At 40.5% G+C, this 27,493-nt stretch overlaps 1 protein-coding gene across 3 annotated transcripts in view; it reads left to right on the top strand.

Moving 5' to 3' along the window:
- Nucleotides 1-27,493, top strand: part of LOC149177348 (Cyclin/Brf1-like TBP-binding protein) — a 411,187-nt gene that overhangs the window by 226,614 nt on the left and 157,080 nt on the right. For all 3 annotated transcript variants that reach the window (XM_089420099.1, XM_089420101.1, XM_089420100.1), the window contains 2 exons: nt 4,429-4,523; nt 4,643-4,729. In XM_089420099.1, the coding sequence (XP_089276225.1) occupies nt 4,429-4,523; nt 4,643-4,729 (182 nt within the window). The remainder of the gene's footprint in view (nt 1-4,428; nt 4,524-4,642; nt 4,730-27,493) is intronic.

The following is a 27,493-nucleotide window of genomic DNA, read 5'->3' as shown; positions in this document are numbered from 1 at the left end:
CAATCAAAGATGTTGGTCCTAATAATGTGGTTCAAGTGATCACTGATAATGCAACAAATTGTAGGGCAACAATAAAGTTATTGATCGTACTCATCCACACATGTTTTGGTCTAGGTGCTTGGTGCACACATTCAACCAATTGATGCATGATATTGTGAAGCATAAAGAATGTTGATGGATCACTGAGCTTTACAAGAGAGGGAAGCAACTCATTAAATTTATCACAGGGCATACAAGGGTACACTACTTTTATGGCACTTACTCCAAGTTGCAGCTGCATAAACTTGCAAAAACAAGATTTGCAAGTTATTACCTCATCTTTAGGTAGCTAGTGAAGGTGAGACAAGCTTTAACTATAATATGATGACCTCTGAATCATTGGAGGAAATTAACACAAATAGAGATGGTGCTAATGTAGCCAAGGACACTATTCTTGACATGTTCTTTTGGTCACAGATTAAATATGTTTTGCAATTCACCAAACCAATTTATTACATGATCAAGTTTGCATATTCAGATCAACTAATAATTGGGGAGGTGTATGAGCAAATGGATAGCATGTTGGGGCAGATTAAAGACATTGTTGAGCCTAGAGATATCACCTTGTACAATTATATTTGTGCAAAGGTGGAAAAACGATGGGATATGCTAAACATTCCATTGCATGCCTTAGCATATGTTCTGACACCTAAATACTATCATCCATCATGGCTTTCAACACCAACACCTGGGGGGGGGGAGTAGGAGAAAACCACACCTAGATCTAGAGGTTCTATCTAGTTATATGAGAGCATTGGATAAATTAGTCCTTGATGAGGAGGCTGCCATGGTACGGAAATAATTGAGCAACTATACGCTTAGCACTAGTCCATTTGGGAGCATGCATGCAATTAGAGATCGAGAGACTTTTTCTTCTCTTGAGTGGTGGAACATGCATGGAGGTGCTACTCCACTTCTACAGACTTTAGCATTGCAGGTGCTATCACAGGTGGTAAACACTTCTTCTGTAGAGAGGTGTTGGAGCTCTTATTCTTTCATCCACAGTGTTAAATGGAACAGGTTAAATTTAGACAGGGAAAGTGCTTGGTTTATGTTCACTACAACTTGCTATTGTTGTACCACTACTGTGCTGATGCAAAGACTAATAAAGACCTCAAGGTTTGGGACAAAAATCCAGAGGAGGCCAATTTGGAGGATGAAGTGTTGCGATTAAAGCAATTAGAGGATGCTCTTATCCAGGATGATGATGATCGAGTTGAGATGCCACCCCCATCTGGTCCCTTGGTTCCTAGGTTGCATACTCCAACACCAAGAACATGGGCTTCATGTTCATCAGTTTCAGTGACACAACTTCCACAACCACCATCTTCTTCATTGCCACCACGTGGAGGCCCACTGGCACATACTGTTCGTGGTGAAAGGAGGAGAGATTAGTAGATATATTTCACAATTTATTATTGTTGTCATAGATTAGACTTGTAGGCTTGTTGTGAATTTGAACTTTATTGTCTTACTCTTCCTAGTTCAGTGTGTACTTGAGTCTTGGTGGTGGCCAAGTGGCCTATTTTGTAAACATTATTATTTGAATTTTGGACATGACTAATGTTGATAGTTTCACTTGCTAGATAAGTTACTTGAATGTTTGATGATTTTATCTTCTAAATGTTTTATGTTTTATAATATGCTTAAAAATTTGATGTATGTTTGCAATTGCTAGAATCTAGATGGCTGATGCTTGAATAATTAATCATTGATGTACAATGGAATTATGGATGCCATATCTATCTTGATTTATGTAAAAATATGCATGCTTTCATGTCTTCTACAAGTAATTTGGTATTTGGGATTTTTTTTGAATATAAATGCAATATATATATATATATATATATATATATAGTAGATGCCTCTGAGATGCTTTACTTCCTATATTTTTGGGAAATGACGCTTTCACGTCTCGACTTCCAAAAAATGTCCCTGTTTCATCCTCACTTTGGGCAACGTTGGTCCGTGCTTTGCCTTAGGAGCCCTTGCTCCTTCTCCTCTACCATTGTTGGCTCTCGCTAATGAGATCTCTCAAGGGTCCTATCCTCATCAGTTCTGACATTGCGACTCAAGATCACCTTTCTCTGTCCTAGAATGTAGACTCGGTAGGCCTTCGAGACCTCATTGTAGCCAACAAACACACTTCTCTCAGATAAGGGCTCTAGCTTAGTCCTCTTCTCAATAGGCACATGGACATAAACTTGACTACCAAATATACGCAAGTGACTCACATCTGGTTTCATTCCTGTAAACACCTTCTCGGGAGTCACACCCTCCAATACCCTCTGAGGACTCCTGTTCTACACATACACAACTGTATTGCAGGCCTCTGCCCACAAAAACATAGACAACTCTTGATCATTGCCGTCGCTGCCTCCATGATGGTCCTATTTTTCCTCTCGACAACCCCATTTTGTTGAGGGTTGTAGGGTATTGCGAGCTCCTCTTGATTCTTGCCTGCCTGCAACATTGGTTTTAGTTAGTCGAGCATTTCCTTTTAATCTAAAATCAGGTAAGGTAAGATAATTATATTAATGTCTAATGAATGATCACAAAAGAAGGTCAATGGGACTGAAGAGTACAACTAGTATGAATACAATATAGGAGTGCTAGCGCAACTTCTAGAAAAGCTAAAAATAATATGGAAAAAGATACCTATGAAAGTATAACATAAAAACATATGTATAAAATTGTGAGAAAGGTATGGTGTTACAAAAACATTAGGTGAACTTCGACAACTCGAGATCTTTGAGAGAGAGAGAGAGAGAGATTGATGAAGGGGGCGAACAGGGCACTAGCTTGCTGTTGGAGTCCTTTGAAACCATCTAGAGATCTGATTCTGTGATTTGGGAGGGATTATACCAGCGATGGATATTAATATCATCAAATGTCGAAAGAACGAAACTTTGAATGGATCTTTGGCTACTCCTCTATTGTCTTTGGGTTATGTGACATCATTTTGTCACTACAACTATTTAAGGTGTCTAAATTTGTCACCTGTTAGAGCATTTGGTAGGCTTGTAGGGTCATTGTGCCATTGGTGAAATGGAACTTCTCTAGGAGTCTAGTGGGATGGGATTTGATGTGGTGGCCAATTTGGAGTTGGATAAACCAAAGGTAGTGTATTGTGGAGTGTGCTACATTTTAGGGTTGCATGTAGGCGACAAAACTACCTCCTTTTGGAAAGATCTTTGGGACTTCATTACTAGGGTTTGGAAGGATTTGAGAGACCTTGCCCATTAGGAGGATCTCATTTTCCCAGATAAGTCAGTTGTTAGAAGTATCGCTAGATTACTATTATCTGAAGAGGTGTGTAAACTAAATATAGACATGCTGGGGCCCTTATGGAGAGATTAGGGATGGAGGTTTGGGAATCCCCTTCAGCAGTATGACTCTAAGAAGCTTGACTCTCTTCTTCATTAGAGATACCCTTTATCCCTAGTTTTGAACACAAGATGGAAATCATTCAATCTTGAGGTTTGTTGGATCTGGTTGTTGCATAGTGTATGGTTTCTCTGTTTGATCTACAAGCTTTGGGTCTTTGCTTGGTTGGTTGTTTATCAAGGGCTTCCTTCCAAAGCTTTCCTTGTGAAAAGCAGGCTATCAAATGGTTTATGCCCCTATTGTTGTCATTTAGAGGCTTTGATGCATCATTTATGGCACTGCAGTTTTGCTAGATCATCCTGGCAGATGGCATATGAAAGGGATTCTGTTGCGCTTCATGGACAACTTCATTTGTGTGCAACTCTTCTTGGGGAGTCCGGGTCCTTTGTTTCAACCCACCTTTTGGGAGTTTAGAATCATATTTGGATATCAATCTTATTCACAATCTGAAAGTTTCAATGCAAGTATGATTTTTACAATGAGGTCAGTTCTGTCAATTCGTTTTGTCACTCTTTGTTGGAAGAGGTGTATGCAACCGTCTGTCAAAGGATATACCTACTAATTAAGTATTCCAAATAGTTCACCTCTGTAGCTTACTCTGAGTTCATTGCTGCCTTAGTTTCTTTCAGAAAGAGGATATGGTTCTGCAGTGTGTATGCCTTCTATTTTCATTTTTTATTCTACTACATGATTTTTCTTCTGTAATATAAGATGGTTTTTGCAAAATATAAAATAAAAAGCATCTGACTCCATTTTTCTGGCAGAAGCGTTGAAATGTTTCAGAAGCATTTCATCCTTCTTTCTGTCCTGGAAATTGGGGGGTTGAGAGGTGTTTGTTGTGACTTCGTCTGAAATTTTTACATGTCCTGGTTGTGCATATTAAGGGGTGTCACTACTCTCTTGACAAACAATGACCATACATATTTCTGGCATTATGTTTTTATAATCTCTATTACTTCAAGTGATTGCAATTTTCAATATAAAATTCCTTTCTTTTGATAGGCTTAGTTGGGAGAGCAACAACTAGAAAGCAGTTTCATTCAATTTCAAATACTGCGTTGCGAATACTGGCAAGTATGAAACGTGATTGGATGCAGGTAGTGTTTTTTTTGTTTTTGAAATCATTTTTAGACTTTGTTTTTCTTTTGTGTCTTATTTGATCTCCTTCTTGATCACTTTTTTCCTAATCTATGTTGTAAAATTTTATGTTCCTCAGACTGGGAGAAAACCAAGTGGAGTGTGTGGTGCAGCATTATATATATCTGCACTCTCACATGGCTTTGGATGCACAAAAGCCGATGTTGTAAGTCAAAGTAATCACAGTTATTTTAATATATCCAAGATATTTGGGTGTGCATGTGTGGCTGCATTTGTATCTTTGACATTGAAGCATGGCTTTTTGGGTTTTCTCTTATACATACTGCCACTTTTCATTTGACCATGGTGTCGCTTTCTATGTTGAAATATTTGCTGCCCAGTGACAGAAAAGTTATTGAACTCAGCAGTTCAGTTTAAGTTCATGAGTATTATTAATATTTGAGGTTTTCACTACAAAATATTCTCTGTTTGAAAACTTCCCCTCTCCACTTTATTCTTTCAGCGCTACTTTTATTTTTATAATGGAATGTGGGATTGGTGGAACTTTGTGTTGATATTTGTGTAGCATCGGGAGGTATTCCTGCATGACCAAAGGTCCCCCAAGTTGGCTAAGGAAAATTATGGAAATGAAAAATCAAAATTATATATTTTTGGGCCTCATGTAGGCTCCAAATGGTCAAGTCAGCCCCACCATGAAGGGGTATGACTTTTGGTTAAAAAGTCACCCATTTGACAAATATAAAAACACAAGTTGACCTCCTCATTTTGACCTGTTAGTAAAATCAGAAGGGGTGAACAAATCATTCATGATGTCATGCTCGCTTGACCTTGAAAAAGCAAATGGATATCAGAGAGAGGCTCCTGTCCAAGATTAACAAGAAATCTACAAGAATCTAGCTTCGAGCAGAAACCCTTGCAGAAAATGAAATAATTGGAGTCGCCACTTGAACAAGAATCTAACTCTAAAATCCAACATGCAAAAACCGAAAGTTAGTCGTATTTCCCAAGTACAAGAAGACTTGTCCCCAACAACGGCGCCAAAAGATGTTGACCCTGCCGCTTACACCTACCTACAAGTAAGTGAGAAAAGCCTTCAACCCCACAAGGTGTGGTTGGTGGCAGGGAACTCAGAGAAGGGGCTATCACACTAAATCCCCTCTCTCTATTTGAACTATCTCCTAGTTTAGCTAAGGGGAGTGTTCCCTAGTGAAAATTTAAGTTAAAAGATGTGAGTTTCTAGGAGAGTTGTTAGAGTTAAATAGATTATTTCTTTAAGATTTATAAGCAAAACTGATATGGGGCAATTACCATAAATACATAAGATAAACATGAAATACATAGACAACCAGTGCCTTCAAAGTATTGCTCTTCAAGAAATGAAATTGTATTTGCTTAGAATGAAGTGAAATGCTTTCAAATGGAAAGCCAAAATAATCCTGAAAAGCGAAACAATAAATTGTTAGCACAAGATATTATAAACGCTTTCAAGATGAATAAGTCGACAAATCAAAGCATGGAAACTATCATGCTCGAAAGGTGTCATGTCCCTTCTAAAATGAATTAGTCACGGGATGCAACAACACAATTTTGTCATCAATTTTGGCTTAGGAGGACGACCCCACACGTAGAACTTAGGAACTATAGACAATTCGATTTATTTCTGGCAGCTAGTGGAATGTGGGGGCCACCACATGCATAATTCGAACTTGGCCAAGGAATGCGTTGGAGGGAAAATGAACTAGTGGAAAGAGGGGCCCACAAGAGGCTAAGGGTGTCCAAAGTGATAAAAGAAGATGGAGCTCTTATTTTGCAGCATTCTGATTATTTGACAAACAAACAACTTACTATTATACGCTTTGCTGCTTAGCGAGTCTACTGGCTGTTTAGCCACGAGTCTTTCACAGGGAAGATTCAACCTCTACTTCGGGGTACTATCTGTGACCGCCCTAGGGAAGCTGTTCCACAGAGGTTGCAGGAGTTTCAACATTGATTCGCAGTTCATCCAGCCATATAGAGGAAGAGACTACGTACTTTCTGGGCAGCCAGAAATATGCAGAGGAAGATTGAGCCAGCTAGGAGGTCCCTAACTTTCTGGGAGTTCCGGGAGCAAGGGAGGTAGAGGGCTAAGGGTATCTTCTCAGATTTTTGTAGCCAGCGAGTTAGTACACACAACAATACGCATTTTTGGGCAGAGGGACTGCGCAGTGGCCTTTCGCAGCAAATTCGTGGGCACTTGGGTGAGCAGCCATCAGGGCCAAGGGCCATTCGGGGAGCAAGGGATCAACTACTACAGGTGAAAGCAACATTGGAGGGGTGTTTCTAGGTTGTTTCCTGCAAGTCGAATTTGGCAGCAGTAACTAGAGAGGGGCTCCCAAGAGGCCGAAAATCCAAAGTTAAAATCAAAGAAATTCTCTTCTGGGTTCTTCTGGGTTTTATCCAAGGAGTCTAAGGTTGAAAGGACAATTTTTTTTGGGTAGTTCTTGGGCACATTCAAGCAGGTCGAAATCAACAGAACAACAGTTTTTTGGGACAACGCAGTGCATAATGGTGCGGCATCTGAACAACCATTTTTCTAGCTATTGCATCACCTAGGGTTGGTTTAGCTTGTCCTTGAGACAAGCCCAGGTGCACCACTTCATTCATTATTGTACTGATGCTCTCATATTTCATAATATATGGCTCAACAATTCCAGTTTTACAGTGTTTCATGGGTGTTTGATACATGTTTTTAATTTTATGTTGTTGCACTGTTTGTTTATTTGAAATATCACTTAAATTCCTGTTTAGGAATATTACAGTGGTATCAGAGCCTAATTCTTGGCTCAGCTGTGGGGTTGGTTTCCTATGAGAGGAGAAGACTGGGAGAACATCACTTTCCGGAAGCAAAGGTACAGGAGCAAAGAAAGGAAGCTGGAAATTACACCAGACACGAAGCAAAGAGGGAAAACAGTGGCCAGAGAGGAGGAAATGATAGAACCCAAGAGCAGGGAGGAGATGGCTTTCGATAGCCTCTTGAGGGCTTTGAGTGACTTGGCCAAGGGGCAGAAAGACATGCTGGAGGAGATCAAATCATAGAGCCGAGACAGAGCCACACCTAGAGGGTTTTTGTGTGGAGAGACTTCCGGGGCTTCTCAGCCCTTCGATCATCCCTCACTAGTAGCGCAGTGCCCTTCAGTGAGTGTGCCCACTAGGGCCACACTACCCTCCTTCGTGCCAATAGCACAGATCGAACCAACAAGGGAGGAAGACACTCCCCAGATGGGGGATTACTTCAGAGAGTGGCAGGCGATGGACGAAGATTTCAAAGAAGCCCTCTCCTTCAGAGATTACTGCAAGCTCAAGCAGAGTCAAAGGAATAAGGAGTACGAAGGGCAGAGGACCCAAAACTATGAGCTGCAGAGAACTATAGGGAGGATGTACTTCCCTACATTTGATGACACTACCAAGTGCACAACCAGGGCTTGGGTTGAAAAGATGGACACATACTTTCAAGTCAACCAGACAACGAACAAGAGGCCATTAAGATGGCAGCGCTGCACTTGGAGGGGGAAGCCCATGACTGGTGGTTTCACGACCAGACCACTTTGGGGCATGCCCAGATAGTTTCATATGAGGACTTCACCAAGAGGGTGGTGGGTCGATTTGATCAGAGGGATTTGAAGTCATCCTTCAGGGAGCTGACACAACTGTGCCAGACAAGCAACCCAGAGCAATATTTTTCTGATTTTTTGCGTGTGTTAGTGATGGTCCCGGATTTGTCCAAGGCTAGGAGGGTATACAGCTTCATTAAGGGTTTGCTTGAGTTTTTGCGTGTACTGGTGAAGTCACGCAGACCCTCCATGTTGCAGGAGGCGATGGTGTCCGCTAGAAATTTGCAAGGGGCCATCCCCAAGACCAGAGCACCATTCCTTGCATGGACCCCTTACCCACAAAAGGGGCATGAGACTAGACCCCCACCATCAAGGACCACACAAGGGAGGGGGCAGCTAGATGAGGAGACACGGAAGGACCTCCGGAGGAGGACGTTATGCTTCACATGCAGAGAGCCTTATGCACCAGGCCATAGGTGCACATCGGGAAGAGCACATTACATTGAGGTCATTTCTGATGGTGACCAAGAGGACGAGGTGGAGCAAGATTGTGGTGGGGCAGATGGAGAGAGTTTGGGGGATAGAGGGCCACCACATCACCACCTCCATAGGGAGGGGCATCTCTTGCCTCATCAGGGGGAGTCCTTGCTTCTTTATGCAGGATTCCTAAGTTTTTGACACTTCGGATCAGAGGTACGGTACAGGGACAAAGGGTGTCGGTACTAGTGGATAGTGGGCCTACCCACAACTTCATAGATGCACAACTGGTCCAGAGGAGGTGCCTCACCACGACAATGTTTGAGGGATTCTCTGTCCTAGTGCTAGGTGATCGTACCATCCAGTGTACCAGATACGTGCCCCCCTTGACAATAGTTATGGGAAACTACTCGATGACAGACCACTTCTTTGTGGTCAATGTGCCAGACACCGACGTGGTGATGGGTGTTTAGTGGTTGTATTCCCTTGGGAGAGTTACGACAGATTGGAGGAAACCTGAGATGGAGTTCATGGGGCCAGATGACAAACTAGTGGTTTTGAGAGGCATGTGGTCTTATCTACCTCAGTCAATTTCTGCCCACAAGATGGAGGCAGATCTTCGACATGGGGACATTGCATGGGCAGTCTAGTTGAGGATCTCAGGGGCTGGGGGACATGCACAATGATCACCAGCAGACATACAAGCTCTTCTGGACAGGTACGAAGGGGTGTTCGGGGACATTCCACCAGGGCAACAACTAGATAGAGGGTTTGAGCACACCATTGAACTAGAGCTAGGTATACATGCAATCATCACTACTCCTTATAAGCACCCCAAAGCCTATAAGGACGAGATAGAGAAGGCTATTCAGGAGCTGCTTGCTTTGGGTCACATCAGGCCTAGTTCCAGTCTTTTTGCTTCTTCCGTAGTGCTGGTGAAGAAGGATGAGACCCTCAAGATGTGCATAGACTACAGAGCCCTTAACAAGAAGACCCTCAAGAACCGGTATCCCATTCCCTGCATTGATGAGTTGATGGATGAGCTTAGAGGAGCCAATTACTTCTCTAAGATTGATTTGCGTTCGGAGTACCACTAGATCAAAGTTCGGGATCAAGAAATCCCCAAGACAACATTCCGGTGCCACTATGGGCACTTTGAGTTTCTAGTCATGCCATTTGGGCTGACCAACGCTCCCGCCACATTTCAGTCTTGCATGAACCACATCTTTCGGGGGCAACTGAGGAGGTTCGTGCTAGTGTTTTTTGATGACATCCTGATCTATAGCTGGACATGGGAGGAGCACCTCCAACACTTGGAGGAGGTACTGCACATTCTAGAGGAGCAACAATTCTATGCCAAGCTCTCCAAATGCAAGTTTGGATTGATAGAGATGCTTTATCTTGGGCATATCATTGGAGGAGATGGGGTGAAGGTTCATGAGGAGAAGATCTGGGCCATCCGGGATTGGCCAGTACCCTGAGACGTGACTACGCTGAGAGGCTTCTTGGGCATTTGCACTTACTACAGGAAGTTTGTCAAGGGGTTCTCACAGCTAGCAACACCCTTGACCGACTTGACCAAGAAAGGGGCCTTCGCATGGACTGAGGGAGCACAGGCCGCTTTCGATCGCCTCAAGGAGGTGATGAGTAGTTGCCCTGTTTTGGCACTCCCAGATTTTTCCCAGCCATTCACGGTGGAGTGTGATGCATCAGGGGTAGTAGTTGGAGCTGTATTGTCACAGAAGGGGCACCCCATAGCTTTCGAGAGTCGGAAGTTCCTACCGCATGAGCTGTCATATTCTATATATGACAAGGAGATGCTGGCCATCATGCATGCATTGGCCAAGTTTTTCCAGTACTTGGTGGGCAACCGATTCAGAGTGAAGACTGATCACAATACTCTTCGACATTTCATGGGGCAGCGGGGCCTCAATGACAAGCAACAGAGATGGGTTAACAAGGTGCAAGCCTACGACTTCGATATTGAGTATGTGTGAGGCAAGCACAATGTGGTGGCTGATGCTCTATCCAGGAGACCGACTGGGTTATCTCTTATGAGCATCTGCCAGTATTGGAAGGCTCAGCTGTTGGTTGAGTACTCCAAGGACAGAAAGGCCTGCGAGGTGTTGGAGGGGACACATGCAGATGAGTGTTACTGTGTGATGGATGAAGTCATCTATTACAAGGGGTGCATTTACTTAGTGCCCAACTTGCAGTTGAGGGAGAGGCTACTCCAGGCAGCTCACAATTCACCACTGTCCGGACACCAGGGGTTCCGGAAGACTTACATGGCTGTTCGGTAGAGGTTCATGTGGAAAGGCTTCAAGGGGGACGTGCTACAACATGTAAGGGAGTGTGTAGCCTGCCAGCGGAACAAGGGGGAGCTGGCTCACTCTGCAGGGCTATTACAACCACTTCCCATTCCAGAGGGGAAATGGGAAAGTATCTCGATGGATTTCATTACAGGTCTCCCCACAGTACAGTGGAACGATTGCATATATGTGGTGGTCGATAGGTTGACCAAATTTGCCCACTTCTTTGCCATCTCCACTAGATTCACGGTTGCCCAGGTTGCCGATTTGTTCTTCTGGGAGGTTTTCAGACTACATGGACTCCCCAAGAACATTGTTAGCGACAGAGACAGTAGATTCATGGGTGGCTTTTGGCAAGAGCTTTTCAGGATGGTTGGGACAGAGCTTACTCCTAGCACCAATTACCACCCTTAGACGGATGACCAGACAGAGAGGGTCAACCAGTGGTTGGAGGGGTACCTGAGGAACTATGTGACAGGTTAGTAAAGGATGTGGATTCAGTGGTTGCACTTGGGCGAGTTCTGCTACAACACCACACACCACATGTCTATCAGTATGACTCCTTTCTGTGCCCTCTATGGTTATGATGCTCTAACTTTTGCTGATGTTATTTTCAGAGACAGCCGGGCCCCAAAGGCCAAAGACTGGGTCCAAGAGAGCCAAGATATCCTCAAAGCTCTCAAGGATAATCTAGTGATAGCCCAGAATCAACAAAAACTATATGCAGATCGACACAGGGTAGAGAGGCACTTTGAGGAGGGGGACCTAGTGTACCTCCAGTTGCAGCCTTATAGACAGTCTACGCTGAAACAGAAGGGGGCCGAGAAGCTACATCCACGCTTCTATGGGCCCTATCAGGTGACTAGGTGGGTTGGGGAGATGGCCTATGAGCTAGCGCTGCCTCCGGGAAGTAGGATCCATAACATATTTCATGTCTCATGCATGAAGAAGGTGTTGGGACAACAGGTGACCGCAACAGCTGATCTACCCCCATTGGATGATGAGGGCCATTTGGTGTTGCAACGAGAGGCGATACTGAAAAGTAGGGAGAGAAGACTAAGGAGAAGAACCATCAGGGAGTTTTTGGTGCGCTGGAAGAACTTGCTGGATGAAGATGCCACCTGGGAGGGTGAGCACATACTAGAGTACCCGGATTTGAAGTTGCTTAAGGGCAAACAACATTTGGTATGGGAGGACTATCATGTTCCTTCTCAAATGAATTAGTCATGGGGTGCAACAACACAATTTTGGCATCAATTTTGGCTTAGGAGGAAGACCCCACACACAGAGCTTAGGAACTATAGGCAATTCGATTTATTTCTGGCAGTTAGTGGAATGTGGAGGCCACCACATGCATAATTCGAACTTGGCCAAGAAATGCGTTGGAGGGAATTCGAACTAGTGGAAGGAGGGGCCCACAAGAGGCTAAGGGGGTCCAAAATGATAAAAGAGGTTGGAGCTCTCATTTTGCAGCATTCTGATTATTTGACAAACAACTTACTATTGTACGCTCTGCTGTGTAGCGAGTCTATCGGCTGTTTAGCCACGAGTCTTCTGCAGGGAAGATTCAACCTCTACTTCGGGGGACTATTCGTGCTCGCCCTAGGGAGGTTGTTCCACAGAGGTTGCAGGAGTTTCAACATCGATTCACAGTGCATCCAACCACGCAGATAAAGGGACTGCATTCTTTCTGGGTAGCGAGAAATACGCAGAGGAAGATTGAGCTAGCCAGGAGGTCCCTAACTTGCTGGGAGTTTCGGGAGCAAGAGAGGTAGAGGGATGAGGGTATCTTCTCAGATTTTTGCAGCTAGCGAGTTAGTACACACAACAATACACATTTCTGGGTAGAGGGACTGCACAGTGGCCTCTGGTAGCAAATTCGTGGGGGCTTGGGTGAGCAGTCATTAGGGCCAAGGGCCATCCGGGGAGCAAGGGATCAACTACTACAGGTGAAAGCAACATTTGAGGGGTGTTTCTAGGTGGATTTACAGGATGTTTCCTTCAAGTCGAATTTGGTAGCAGTAGCTAGAGATGGACTCCCAAGAGGCCGAAAATACAAAGTAAAAATCAAAGAAAGTCCCTTCTGGGTTTTTCTGGGTTTTGTCCAAGGAGTCTAAGGATGAAAGGATAGAATTTTCTAGGCAGTTTTTGGGCATATTCAAGCAGGTCGAAATCAACAAAACAACAATTTTCTGGGACAATGCAATGCATAGTGATGCAACAACTGAACAACCATCTTTCCAGCTATTCTGTCACCTGGGTTTGGTCCAACTTGTCATTGAGACAAGCCCAGGTGCACCACTTCATTCATATATTGTACTCATGCTCTCATATTTCATAATATATGGCTCAACAGTTCTAGTTTTATAGTGTTTCATGGGTGTTTGATACATGTTTTTAATTTTATGTTGTTGCACTGTTTGTTTATTTGAAATGTCACTTAAATTCCTCTTTAGGAACACCACAAAAGGATACAAAAATAACTCAAATGTTAGACCAAGATGACAACATGCAATTAAGTTTGCAACCCAAAATAGTACTTGAAAGTGAAATCAACCATTCATGACAATAAGCAATTAAACCAAAAGATAAGCCAATTTCCAAGTACAAGAAAAGTAAACTTGTTGCTAAATTAAAAGGGATTACAATGCTTGCATCTAAAGTGCCTCTTGAAATAAGATTTGTATGTGAGACTTTAAACGATCAAGATAACAAGAAATTTAAGAACTTTGCAAACAAAGCAAATGTGATGGAATGAGCTCTTGGTTTATTTTATTAATTAGTGCTAAGACAAAACCTAAAAGCAAGATTAAGCCACCCACAAGAATCCCTACTCTAAGTGAGGAAGGGGGATGCCATGGGAAAAATCCCAAGCTCCCTCCGATAATTTTTTTTTAATCTTTTATTAGCACTTAAAGTGGGTAAAAATCCCTCTAAGAGGGCAACCCACAATACGAGAGAGATCTTTACAAAGATGGGACTCTAACAAAGCTAGACTCTCTCCCCAAAAATATAGCAACAACAAACTTAAAGATGGAAAAAACTCTCTAAAAGAGATTCACAAGGCTCAAAAGGTCCACGGCCTAGATGAGTTTGCAACTCTTTCCCAAGTGCTTATGGCCTCCCTAGAAACCAATCTTTGGACAACGTGAGGCGGTCCTGCATACACACAAGTGAGTAGTTTTCCAAAGCTTCTCCTGAACCTCCTTGCTGCCCAATGCTCAAGCCTATGGGCTACAAAACACAAAAAAGATACTAATTGTCAGTGTGAAATTAGTAAAAAGAAACCAAAACTAAACTTAGAATTTAATTTACAAAGTACTAGCTCAAGTAATGGGAGTGAACCCCCATACTTGCCTATCTTTAGAAATGTCTTTTGAATAGGAGATATAACTTTGAAAAAACTATAACCAAAGAAGTATTTTGAATTTTAAATGGATGATCAAGTAGCTATAGATTAAAAAAAACTCCCTTTTGGTCTTCGTTGGATGGAAATCTTGGAGCGAAAAAATGGCTGAGTTTTGGATCGCCGTGACTCTAGGAGTGAGTTGATCTAATTGAGATTTCTCCCACTTCCAGATGGATTTCTACACACAATACAAAAGATATTTCCTACACATTTGAACGCGTATTAGTTTGCACAAGATTAAAGCAATATAATAAATAAGATAAACCAAACATTCCTCCTAATATGAATTGGCAAGTTTATCCCTAGAATACTACTCTAAATCAATGATATGTGCATAATAGCTTGCACACATCAATCCAAGCAAGATGGCGAGCATAAACTAATATTAGTGCAATGTGCGAATAAAATTAAACACAATAGCAATAGTATGAAAGGACATCACCTCATAACGCCAAGAGAACACCAACCAAATTGCCCTAATGTCTTGATTATATTAAGAAAGTATGCAAGTACAAAATGACAGAGTTTCCTCAAGCCCAATAGCTTATTACATGATACAATATGAGAGGCCGTAGTTCTATTATATAGAGAGTTGGGAGAAAATCCCAATGAAGAATGACAATGACAAATGGCATTGGAGCCAATCCCAATCTAGAAGTGATTAAACAAGTGGCATGAGGTGACAATCCCAAAGAGAAATTCGAATTTGTTGAATGGAGCTCCATTGCCAAGTGTAAAAATCGGATTCGAGCAAGTGGACATCATTTTCTTCTTCCATTACGTGCCAAATTCGAATTTTATGATAGAATGACAAGTGTATGTGGGTGGTAACCCATGTGGGGACAATATCCCACAAAAATATCCACCAAATATTCTCCCAAATCCTCCCAAATGTGCATTAACTTCACAAATTCGAATTTCCAAGTAAGTAGCGTTCTCCTTTAATGCCAGAAATTCGATTTTATTTGAACACATGTCCTTTCCTTGATTTTAAGAGTCCACATCACCTTGGGACTTCACTTTAACTCCCCCATTTTGCATGTGTGGATATTTATTTTTCTCCATTTATTTAATTTATGGCTTAGTTAATTGCCATATTTCCCACTAAACCTAGAAAAAGTGGGTTTTGAGGGTCCAAAACACATTTTTAACCCATCAAAGTGTCATAGTAGAAAGTTGAGGGTGAGGTGCAAATTTCATTACTCATGCCCCATACAGCTTCTCTAGACATCACTTATTACATTACAAATACAATTTTATTAGCAATTTCTGCAATGCGGAAAATCTACAAATATAGATTTACAAAATTATTTACAAGACCTACAAATATAAAAGGGTTTTGAAAATTTTAAATTTTGAGAAAAATAATTTTTTATCTAGTTTTTTCCTTTCATGATTCGCTGAAAGTAGTCTAGAAACCCCAATATATACTATAGCCTTAGCAAATATTTAATCCACCATACAAATATTTGGGATCCAAGCAACGATTATTCTTGCCCAAGTTTGTGAACTTGGAAGCCAAAGATTGAAGTGCCTGCAAACACTATGTATTTATCTCAAAAATAGTCTATTAGATCACGTGGGGAATCAAACCACCTAAGATTAGCCCAAAACTATCAATCGTATGATTTTATCTCCATCTAATAAAAAAAACAGATCTTACTAATATTCAACACAACATAGGGATGCTCGTAGTCAACACATACCACAAATCAATAAGCAAGAACACCTTGAATTGCACTCCAAAGTCTTTATTATGATAAAAAAATAGTTCCCAGCGGGACAATAGTTACAAAGATGCTTCCGCAACAATTTTCTAGCTAGAGATTAAGATGCTAGAGACTCAAACGACTCTAATTTATAGATTCATCTTCCAAGTGGAAAAATAACAACTAGTTTCTTTTATCCTTGTTAAAATAATCTTGGCCGGTTATAAACATTTCAAGATATTTTAATCTTGGCCCTTGATTTTTTTATTTTTGAGGAATTTTCGAATTTATCATTTAATTCCATTTTTATTAGCTCAAAATTAATTATTTTGAGCTAATTTGCTCAAATATTTGACTTTGACTTAACCACTAAGGTCCAGGCATCCAAATTTTCTTGAAATATACAATATTCCATTGGTGGAGGACCTTTAAAAATTGATTCCTTTAAGACTCACGAATTTTTCCAATTGGAGAATTAATTTTCCTAAGACAACTTATTTTGACTCTAATTAATTAATTTTTTGGCTTAGGATTTAATTTTATTTTGCAAAAAAATTAATTAATTTACACATGAGGGGATTTAATTTTTTTCCACCCTCTAATACATAATTTTTTTTACATTTACAACCTTCAAAGAGGGAATACACATTTGGCTTAGACCCTTAAGACACATAACCCATTTGTGACACAATATGATCTTGTAGACCAAGTGATTTGTATTAAAATAATTAAGCCAACCAACTTAAATTATTCCCAAATCACTTTTACATCAGACTCGACTAAAAACACTAGGACTCAACTAAGATCTTGATAATAAATTTCACCCTAGCTTTGGGGTTTAAGTTAGAGGAAAAAACTCTTTTGATTAGCCGTGTCTAGAAACACAAGTAATCAACGAGGTTAAAAAACCTCCTACGATGAAATTCGTCATCAAAATTATAGGCTTACCTAAGTTGTTACATATACTCAAGGTCTTACTAGGATCACTTACATTTCATGACTTGCAAAATGGGTTTGCAATGACATGTAGACCGCTGATAGATGACTCGATCTTGTTGAAAAAATTTGGCACTTCTGCTTCTTTGGAACTTTGACAAAATGTGTGCAACAAGCCCCACGCCTTGCTTCTAAAGCAAGCAAACCTTATCATTTGGGTCTCTCCTATGAATGGGCTCTAAAAATCACAGCTTATCCAATCATTGACTTATCATTCATAGGGATTTCCCTCACACTGGGACTTGTCCCTGTTGAGAAATCACTGCATGTAGGATTTAGGGTTTGATTCCTCTTTCTTGATAATTACTTGTGAATTATGTTGGCTTCTTTTACTTCTTATTTAGTTTATCTTTCATGAAGCAATTACCAAATTATGCGTATGAAGATCACAAGAACAAGAGACGCAAGATGTAGGCACACAACCAGGGAAAAACCCCTATAAAGGGAAAACCCAGTCAAGAACTCTTCCTTACGTAGATTCAAATCAATATGAGAGTCTTCTTGACTTCTAGACCTAGACAAAGACCTTCTCCAACCACCAAATCAACCCTTCTTCCTTGTAGATTTCCTTTTCTCAGCTTTCCAAGTGTCAACGCTTAAAAGTGCAGTTTTAGATCAGAATTTTGGCTCCACTAGTAGATTTTTGTCCCCTTAGCTCTAGAACTTCAAACCTGCAACAAAAATAGAATTTCAACCCTAGCATCAACCCAATATCTTTGCACCTGTGAGAAAAAGGTAGCCCAAAAGCTCGATTTTCTTCTTTCTAGCTTGTTTCCTCCTTCTCCAGCAACTTCACACTCTTTTCTAGCTATTGCTTCTTAGAGATCGAACTTGTTGATGATGCTCTCCAAATGAAGTCAAGTTGCTCAATATATAGGCTTCTTGAAAGGTCGAATTGCCCTAATCGAGACCGACTTGTTGAGGGCATGGCCGACTTCGTGTGGAGGTGACAAATTACCTTTTTGACTCAAAAATAATTCTTTTTACATGATACAAAAGCCCAAGAAGGGTATAATAATAATGATAATGACTCTAATGACTTAAGAAAAAACCTAAAATTCCTCAACGGGGACTTTGACCAGAAAACATTGATAATGACAATGACTTTAATGACTCAAGACAAAACCTAAAAGTCCTCAATGGGTACTTTGGGTTAGAATTCATTGACCCAAGCATGAAACTCATGCTTTATTAAGTCATTTTCTTTAATAATAAAATTTTCTTTTGACAAGTACATTTATGAAGACCGAAGCTAGTTACATTCTTCAACACTCCCTCTTAACTAGGGAGGTATTCATATATAAACAAGTACATGGAAGATTTCAAAATGATCTTGAACTACGAAGAGTTTTAGCACACTCAGTTTTGCGGACTAGATTCCTGACTAGGGTAATCTATCCGGGTGGGACTAAGATGGACTAAAGCTTTTAGCCAGTCTAGCTACCATCAAACTTACTTACTAACCATCAACCCAAGGATCTAGGTGTGTATCCAAGGCCAAAGCTCCAAGACCAACTTCAACCTCCCTCTTCAGGATCTAGATATCAACACAAAGGTTGGCCAGATGTCCTCCCAAGCATCTGCCATTAGATGCTTCAACTCTCCCTATCAAACTAGATATATCCATTTGTCCAAGCATGCTTCCAGAGTGTTCAATCTTCTTGTGGAGAGATTTTACCTATACAAACACAAACCCCAATCAATAATAAACTTTCAAATATACAAGTAAGCACAAACCTTCGGGGTCCTCAATTATTTAGATGCTGCTAATATCATCATCAAGTTATCCATATTGAATTTTTCGAAAGCTTTCTTCTTCTTTCATTTCTTCAGCAACACCAATTCATTCTCCAATTTCTTCTTCAAGGTATCTATCATGACTATCATAATATGCCCCCCGTCTCAATTGGGGAGGTGTATTCTTTCTTCTATCCAAGCTCCCTCTTAACTTAGGGAGATTAATGACCTCCTTCTTTTATAACATCGAAGAACCTTCCATGGCTTCATTCCTTGATCATCATCATTCATATGCTTCCTTCATCATGCTTATACGAACATCTTTATTATCTTGAAGATTATGTACCTGCAAAACTTTAATAGCAAGTACAACCAAAAACAAATATACAAAAGCATGAAGTTAGCTATATCAAAATCATGTCAATACTATAATGGAAGCATTAGACTTTGGACATTAAATAGCTAAACCTAGTTAGGTTCATGAGACACATCTTTTTACATGCTAGACATCAACTTCTTGCTAGGGTTTTGTCATAAACCCTAGACTTCATCATCAAGACTTCGAGCAACTCAATCAAGATATCAGTCTCATTATATCTAGGGCCTCAATATTACTTTTAGAGATATATGACAGATTCTACCATGACTTAATGTAAACCCTAGATTCTCTTTGAGACACAACCTTAGATAACAATCCAATCATAGTACTATTTAAGGTTTCAACAATATGCTTTTACATGACAAATTTTTACTAGGGTTTGTTGCAAACCCTAGACTAAATCATATTGGAAACAATATCATATCCTAGAATATCAATTTCGACTAGAGCTTTACAGACCCTAGGTTTCACAAACTAAAACATGAACATTAACAATTAGGACAACATACTCGCATATACATATCTAGGATGCATTTCACATCAATATCTACTAGGTAAACCTAAGACACAAACATCAATATATCGAAGTTAACAATTCCATTCAGACTAGGGTTTCGATCATTCAAAGGGATATACACCTAGGGTTTTGTTCCTAGGACCTCATTTTTATCTAATACGAGGGTCTTGCTTATAAACCCTAATTTACCAAACCCCATACAGATGGATATACACCTAGGGTTTTGTTCCTAGGACCTCATTTTTAGCTAATACTAGGGTCTTTCTTATAAACGCTAATTTACCAAACCCTAAAGATCTAGGGTTTCAATACATAACTTAGACATTATCAACAAACTCTAAAGGACTAGGGTTTCTATCATAACAATACCAAACCCCTAAAGATAAAAATGAATAGGTTTTCTAGATTTCATTAACAACCTTAAGTAGACTAGGGTTTCATAATCAATATTGACATACCCTTATGCTAGGGTTTTACAGTGAACGTTTTAGTGTTCCATAAGAATGATCAGATGACAATATAATGAGAGTAGATTCAATCTAATTATTAATCACCCTAACAAGAATTTTTATGATTCAAAACCCTAGACATAATGATGTCAGTAATGTAAAGCAAATTTTAAAAGAGGAATGATCGTACCTTTTACAAGAAGAGAACTTTATGACAAAGCTTATAGTTTGAGACATACCTTGAGTTGTTCCTTAACAAACCTTGTAAGACATTAATTTTGAAGGGCTTCCTTTGCTATATAACTTCTTCCATGCTTCTAGTCTTCTCCATAACCTTTGTGTATTCTGCAATCTTTCCTACTAAGAAAAATACAAAGAGAATGTTATTATCATATAATACAAACAAATCTTGACATGAGAGGGAAACCAAACATAACAAAGGAAACAAGGAACAAGATACTTATCTTTTGGTAAAATGGTGGAGGCTCCCTCCTTATTCATTCTTCAATGGTTCTGTTCTTCCTTTTGGCAATTCCATTTTGCTCGGGGTTGTAGGGAACAATGATATCCCCTTACTACTTGCTTCTTTACAATATGAAATCAATTCTTTTGAAGTGTATTCTCTTCCATTGTCGGATCTCAAAGTTTTTATCTTTCTTTCAGTTAAAGTCTCCAGTTCGAATCTAAATTCCTTGAACTTTTCAAATACTTCATCGTTTGTCTTGAGAAGATAGAGCCATGTCTTTCTAGAGTGATCATCAATGAAGGTCACATAAAGATGGCCTCCAAGAGATTTGATAGACATTGACCCACACATCGCAATGAATGGAGTCTAATATTTCTTTAGACCTTGTGTCATTGCTTTAAAAAGGCTTCCTTGTATTCCTTCCCAGAGCATGTCCCTTACATATTCGTTCACGATCTTCTTTGATATTGGGGATGCCCTTTACCATTTGATTATGTGAGGGAATTGTCTTGTAGTGTATATGCACATATCTTCTATTCCATAATTCGATAGGATTGATCTCCATGTGAACTAGGGCTTGAGGAGATAGTGTTATGACTCTATAACCTTCCTTCACGTACACCAATAACTTTTCCCTTATCAATGCTTGAATCTTTTTCCAAACCAGAACTTTACCATCTACAAAGGAGACCCTATCTCCTTTTGTTTTCTAAACAAGAAATTGAAAGTAAATTCTTTTTCAAACTTGGAACATAGAGTATATTATTGAGGTGTACCTTTGCTCCATTTTCGAGCGTCAATGATGTAGAGCTAAGGCCTTTGACTACATAACTGTTGTTGTCTCCTAACTCCACTGCATGAGATGACAATTCCTTCAATAGAGTATTAAGTTGTTCACTTTCTCACGTCATATGTCTTGATGCTTCACTATCAATGATCCATGCATTGTCAACATCAAGAATACCTGTAAGTGCAGCCAAGAATGCTTCACTCTTGACTCTCCTAAATAGATTGTAGGCGATCCTTCCAATCCAACTTCCTGCAATTCTCACGATATTGATTCCCATCTTCAAGTAACTTTCCATAGAGGGAGTAACCTTTTCTTCCCAAAATGCTTTTCCTTTCTTCAAGTAATTGCCAACAAGTGATCTTCACCTTCTTTGACCTTAGCTCTGTTACCATGTTGAGAAATCAATGTTAGTAGGATTTAGGGTTTGATTCCTCTTTCTTGATAATTACTTGTGAATTATGTTGGCTTCTTTTACTTCTCAGTTTATCGTTCATCAAGCAATTACCAAATCATATGCGTATGAAGATCACAAGAACAAGAGACACATGATGTAGGCGCACAACCAGGGCAAAACCCCTATATGGGGACAACCCAGTCAAGAACTTTTCCTTCAGTAGATTCAAATCATGATGAGACACTTCCAGACCTCCAACCACCAAGTCAACCCTTCCTCCTTGTAGATGTCCTTTTCTTAGCCTTCCAAGTGTCAACGCTTCAAGGTGTAGTTTCAGATCAGAATTTTGGCCCTAGTAGTAGATTTTTGGCCCCCAACTTCAGAACTTTGACCCTGCAACAAAAACAAAATTTCGGCCCTATTACCCACCGTTTTGTGGGTAATATCGCTAGGAGAAATTTTTTCTCCAAGGTGGTCCTCAACCGATAGCCAACAACCCCTTGCAGGCATCAGCTAGCACATTGTGTCAGTTCTTTGCCACCTGAGCTAGCCATGTGGTCCCTCGCCCATCTGCCATGATCGTATATTTGAAGGTGGGCCTACCAAATCTAAAGGTATGCCTTCTCATTTTGAAATTGAGTTTTGTAGTTTGATTATAATGGACACTTCTCAGCATGGATTAATGGGGGGATTTAGTAGAATGAATGGGCTAGGTCTGTGCTTCTGTCACCTAGACCCTTGTTAGGAATTAACCTTGGATCCTAGTCCCATGGAATCTCTTTTACTGATCATTTGGTTTCAGGGATGGTATTTCACAGGAAACCCCGCTTTTGTTGCGTGGTCCTGCTCCCTTATCTGCTTATATTACCCTCTTTCCACTCATTATTACCCATCCATCATTTTTCCCACTTGGGTCCACATTCCTCCATCGGGTCCACATAGGGTCAACTCACCCCTTCCCCTTGCCCACACCTTGGGTCATGGCTTGGAATGAAGCCCGAAGGTTGATGCAGCTAAAAAGAAAGCTAAAAGCATATATGGCCACATTCAATAGGAAAATACCACAAAATGCAAAAGATGATCAGGACAAAAACATTTAGCACATGAGCAAAAGACAATACATGAGCTCTACCCGATCGTCATGGTCATCAACCTGGTTCCAACAGGTTCTATGAGCCTTCTTCATCATATAGGAACCCATGATTGTCCCAACCCGTAGGGGGCGATGGACCACTCCACCTCAAACGGGGGAATTCACTCCTATATCTTATACATCATTCTCTAACCGCTTAAGTCCCGAGCAGTTAATCAAAGAAAATCATAGAAAGGCAAAAGACATATAAAGAAGGGTGGAAAAATCAAGGCTGTGGAACCTCATGTACCACGATTGTTCCCTCCTACACATTATAAACCCAATTGTGGGCTTCCCTCTTATTAGCTACCCTTGTACCCCAGCATGTGACCCAAGGCTGCCCCTTCTCATTCCCTACTTCATTCACTTATCTGCCACATGCCACCACCTTTTGACGAATGTACCTTGAGTATATTATCCCCTTTAGAAGCAGAAACCACCTAATAGGGTACCTGGTTAACCCCATTACGAGTTTAGGAGACACTGGGACATCCCAAAGCCCATTATGGAAGGGCAGGCCATTATAAAGCAATGTTATCAGAACCGAACCGGTGATCGAACCGAAAAACCTTGTGGACCGGGAACCGGTCAGAACCGGACCTGAACCGGTAAAAAACCAGTTTACCAAAAACACATAAAATATTCATATTTTAAAGAAAAACATATATATTCATGTGCATCCATATGAATCAAAACCATTTATACACAAATATGTAAAATTTCTCATTTGCATAGCATGTAAGGGTGCACATAACCAAAATAGCATCAAGTGCAATCCATCTCTCAATCGAAAATACATCAACAAATAGGCTTTGATGGCCTGTAGCATCCAAAAAAAATCATGCTACAACAAATGCCTACATATCATCAAAATCACTGCCTATATTGGGGTCTTCGTCATCCATTTAGGTATTAAAATAAGAGAGACAAAAATGTAGCATGTCATGTCAAGATTTTGTTTGAGTGGTGGGTACATTTTTAGTAGAGTCATGATAGAGGAGTTTGACGATCAATGCCACTAACATCAAAGTACATAGAGGGCTTGGTTCTCTTTATTAAATACTAGTTCCATACCCTCATACATGACAAAATCCAAATGAAACGTTGCAATCCCCCCAATCTTGATATCCTGAAAAATTGTTAAATTTGCTGGATTTTGAGTGAAATCTAAAATTCTACTTTCTCCATATGAAATCCAACGAGGTTGGAACCACTCTCAAACATCCTGAGTCATTTCATGGTAATGTTAAAAATTTAAGTAAAAGGATCAAAATCGAAGATAAAGGACAATGTCACTTTTACTTTAAGAATTTAACATTACCATGAATTGCATAGCAATACTAAGACCACAGTCTTGATCATTAGGCTGAGGGCCATAGGCTTGAATATTAGGCTAGCCTAGGCGAGAATTAGAAGTGGGCCAAACAACTGAAAAAGAGGAAGAAAGAAAAAAGGCAATTTTTTATGTTGTTCTACATAGGTACATAGAACCGGTCTAGTCCTAAACCGACCGGTTCGGTACTGAACTGGCCGGTTCCGTTACAAAACCGACGGTTTGGTACTGAACTGGCCTATTCTGGTTCAGAGGCCTGGTTCAGACCGAGTTTGGGCCAAAAACGGCCGAACCGGCCGATTTCGGTCCAATTCTGATAACAGTGTTATGAAGTCCCCACCTGTGGTCCATGATTAGGTAAGCTCATTTACTTGATTTCTCTAATGACTTGTTATACTGGAAGCCTAGGGGACACGTTAGATCTTATGCAGGATTGCAGATGGTTTCCATTTGGGGTTTGGTCTTCATATACGGGGTTCTAATCCTCCAGAGGGCTACAGTGGCACATATAGGGTGTGTGTTGAGAGCCATGGGCCTCCACAACAACAAATTTCACTTCATGGATCCCCATAGCCATTCAAAGATTGCTCGTGGTTCACTTATTAGACAAGGAGGGTGCACCTGATCCATCATGCCCAATTGACCCTAGATCTACACCATACACTTGATAGATGATCCATGACCTGTACGATGATGTGGCACCACCTACATTATCATCCTTGCCCTTGAGGGTAACCTACAGGCATCTTTGATTTGTTTGGAGACCCATGAGGACACTTTTGTGCTCCCACATGTCATTTGGAGCACCACAGGTTATTAAAAAGGGTCAACTATGAAAATTTGACTAACCTCGAATTCTATTGCAACAAATGATGTTATTTCTTCTATTTGTTAATTTGATTAAACAAATTATTTGTTGCGTGCTACGACAAATATCGAAACATATACATAACAACCTTCACAAAACAAATAATGTGGAAGAAATAAAAGCACTGGAAGAAATAGATGCACACACACAAAATACACTGTTATTTTTGGACTAAGTCCCCAGAAAAACCCAACTCGGGAAAGCCGGTACAACAACTTGGGGTTTTAATACTATGCAGTAGTGAAAATCTGAGTACAAACTATGGATGCTTAAACTAGCAATCCAAACAAAGATAACTGGCAATAATAACTAGTGAGAAAAATTTCTCACTCCCCAGGCGATCCCACACTTACCTCAACTCGAATTGAGCTGCTCCTTGCTCCCTCTGCGCAGTGACTGCGTCAGCTTGTGTAGTCACTGCGTCCCACAAGCTTGGATTGCGTCTCCTGTCATTGTCTCGTCAGCTGCTGTCTGGGACACTGATACTCTTTGCCTCCGAACCCTCTACCCAACTTCTGGCTCACAATCTCAACCTCTCCCCAACAAGATGGAAATCTCCCCAAGAGGGCTCTGCGCTGGCTCTCTGCAATGTACTCACCGGAACTGGAAAAGCTTCCTCCGGTCTTACTATATCTGCCCCTCTCACTGCTTTGACCTCACAGAATCACTTCCGGCAACACACAACTGCTACTCTAGAAATTGATTTCTCAGCAAAATCAAACTCTGTAAATGTGTTCTCCAAGCCCCATCGACTTTTTTCTTATAACCCTCTGTTGAGACTTCAACAACCACGATTAAATCTTAATCGATGGCTAGGATTAACTAGAAATCGATCCATGTACTTTTCTAGAACATTCTCACCATGACTTAATTAATTATGATTAATTAGTCATATTTCCTAAGTTTAGACTTAGGAAATATTTAAAAAACGACTAATAATCTAATTAAGTCGTCTCTAGGTAGAATTTCCAGAAATGATTTTTGGGTTTTGGAGATCTCATATATTCTAGCGTCTCCACAAAATTTCAAGGCTAGAACACATCCAATGCTACAAAAACTAACACCAACCCCTTGTCCATTGCTTTTGAGGTTCCTATTCTTCATTGTGGCACCCATGGACCTCATTAGGCCCTCTTAGAGGGCCTTACGACATGCATAGATTATTATTTGACCTCTTGAGAGGTTTACTTTTTCATTTGTGAGATAGTTTGGTGGGCTTGTCACCAAAAGGTTGTATTATTAGCACATTATTTTATTTTTGGGGCTTATGTAGGCCAAGGAGGCTAATTCGAACTCCTTAGATGTGTATAAATACAAGTGAGGTGAGATCATTTCTCATCATCACTTTGGATTGGATCTCTCTCTTCTTTAGAGAATTTCGCACTTTTTTCTAGAGGATGAATTGGAGCATTTATGGATGAATTTTGATGTATGGTTATTGGTCTATCTTCTCTTGGAGCTTCTCTATTGTCATTTGTGAATGGTTGGATATACTCTACTACATGTAAGTGCGAATTTTTTTGATGTTATTCTTGTTACTTTTGTCACATGTGCTGGATGGGATTTTCGTTGTTTTAAAGGCTAATTGCTGCATGCAAATTGTTGCTTAATATTGTGGGATTGTCTCTATTATAACACTTTGGCCCATGTAGTATGAGCGAAATCTCCTAGGGGTAAATCTGACCTTGATAAGCCATTCCTTTTGTACATTTGAAGTATAAAAGTTGCAAGATTGCTTTCACTTAGCCTAGAGGGGTTTATGAAGTAATTTTGAGGCCTCCTTGACTGGGAACCAAGAAATCTTACATATAATCAACATAGACTCCATTCTCTCAAGGATTAAGGTACTGATCAACCAAATGTGGTCACCAAAACACCTATTCTTTCACCTTCTCCCAAGTCTATCCACATTGGGGTGCCTAGGGCATCAATTTCCTAACAAGTTAGCCAATGAAGAAGTTCAATCTCCTAGGGTCTCCTACGTTGGCCTTTCCCCTAGCCCTCTAAATTTGAAGACATTTCGACGATGGACTTGGGAGAAAAGCCAAGTCCTAGCTCCAGGACCAAAACTTGCCATGGCATCCCCAAGGCTAGTACTTTCCGGGGTCAAAGCAACATCATTGAGTGAAATACTTTCTTTAATCCTTCCCACCTTGTCTAGGGTAAGAAAACCATTGATTATTTCATACCTTCCTCATACCCTAGACTAGGTCCACTTGGCGCCGTGTGGCCCCGCTCCTTCAAAGGACCATTCTTCAAAAACCATCTAGGATACCAACTTTAACAAGGATTTAGGGTGTGGGGAACTCCTTTCAAAGCCTATTCTCATACACCTAACCCCCAAAATCCTCTTCCTTTCCTTAGAAGCACATAGTACCTTGCTTAGAAAGCAAGAAAACTCCATCCTTCAA

Source organism: Pinus tabuliformis, chromosome 4_1 (genome assembly GCF_031772625.1).
Source record: "Pinus tabuliformis cultivar Carrire ecotype Pingquan chromosome 4_1, CPIR1, whole genome shotgun sequence".
Classification (NCBI taxonomy): Eukaryota; Viridiplantae; Streptophyta; class Pinopsida; order Pinales; family Pinaceae; genus Pinus; species Pinus tabuliformis.
This window is presented reverse-complemented; position numbering and strand designations above follow the sequence as displayed.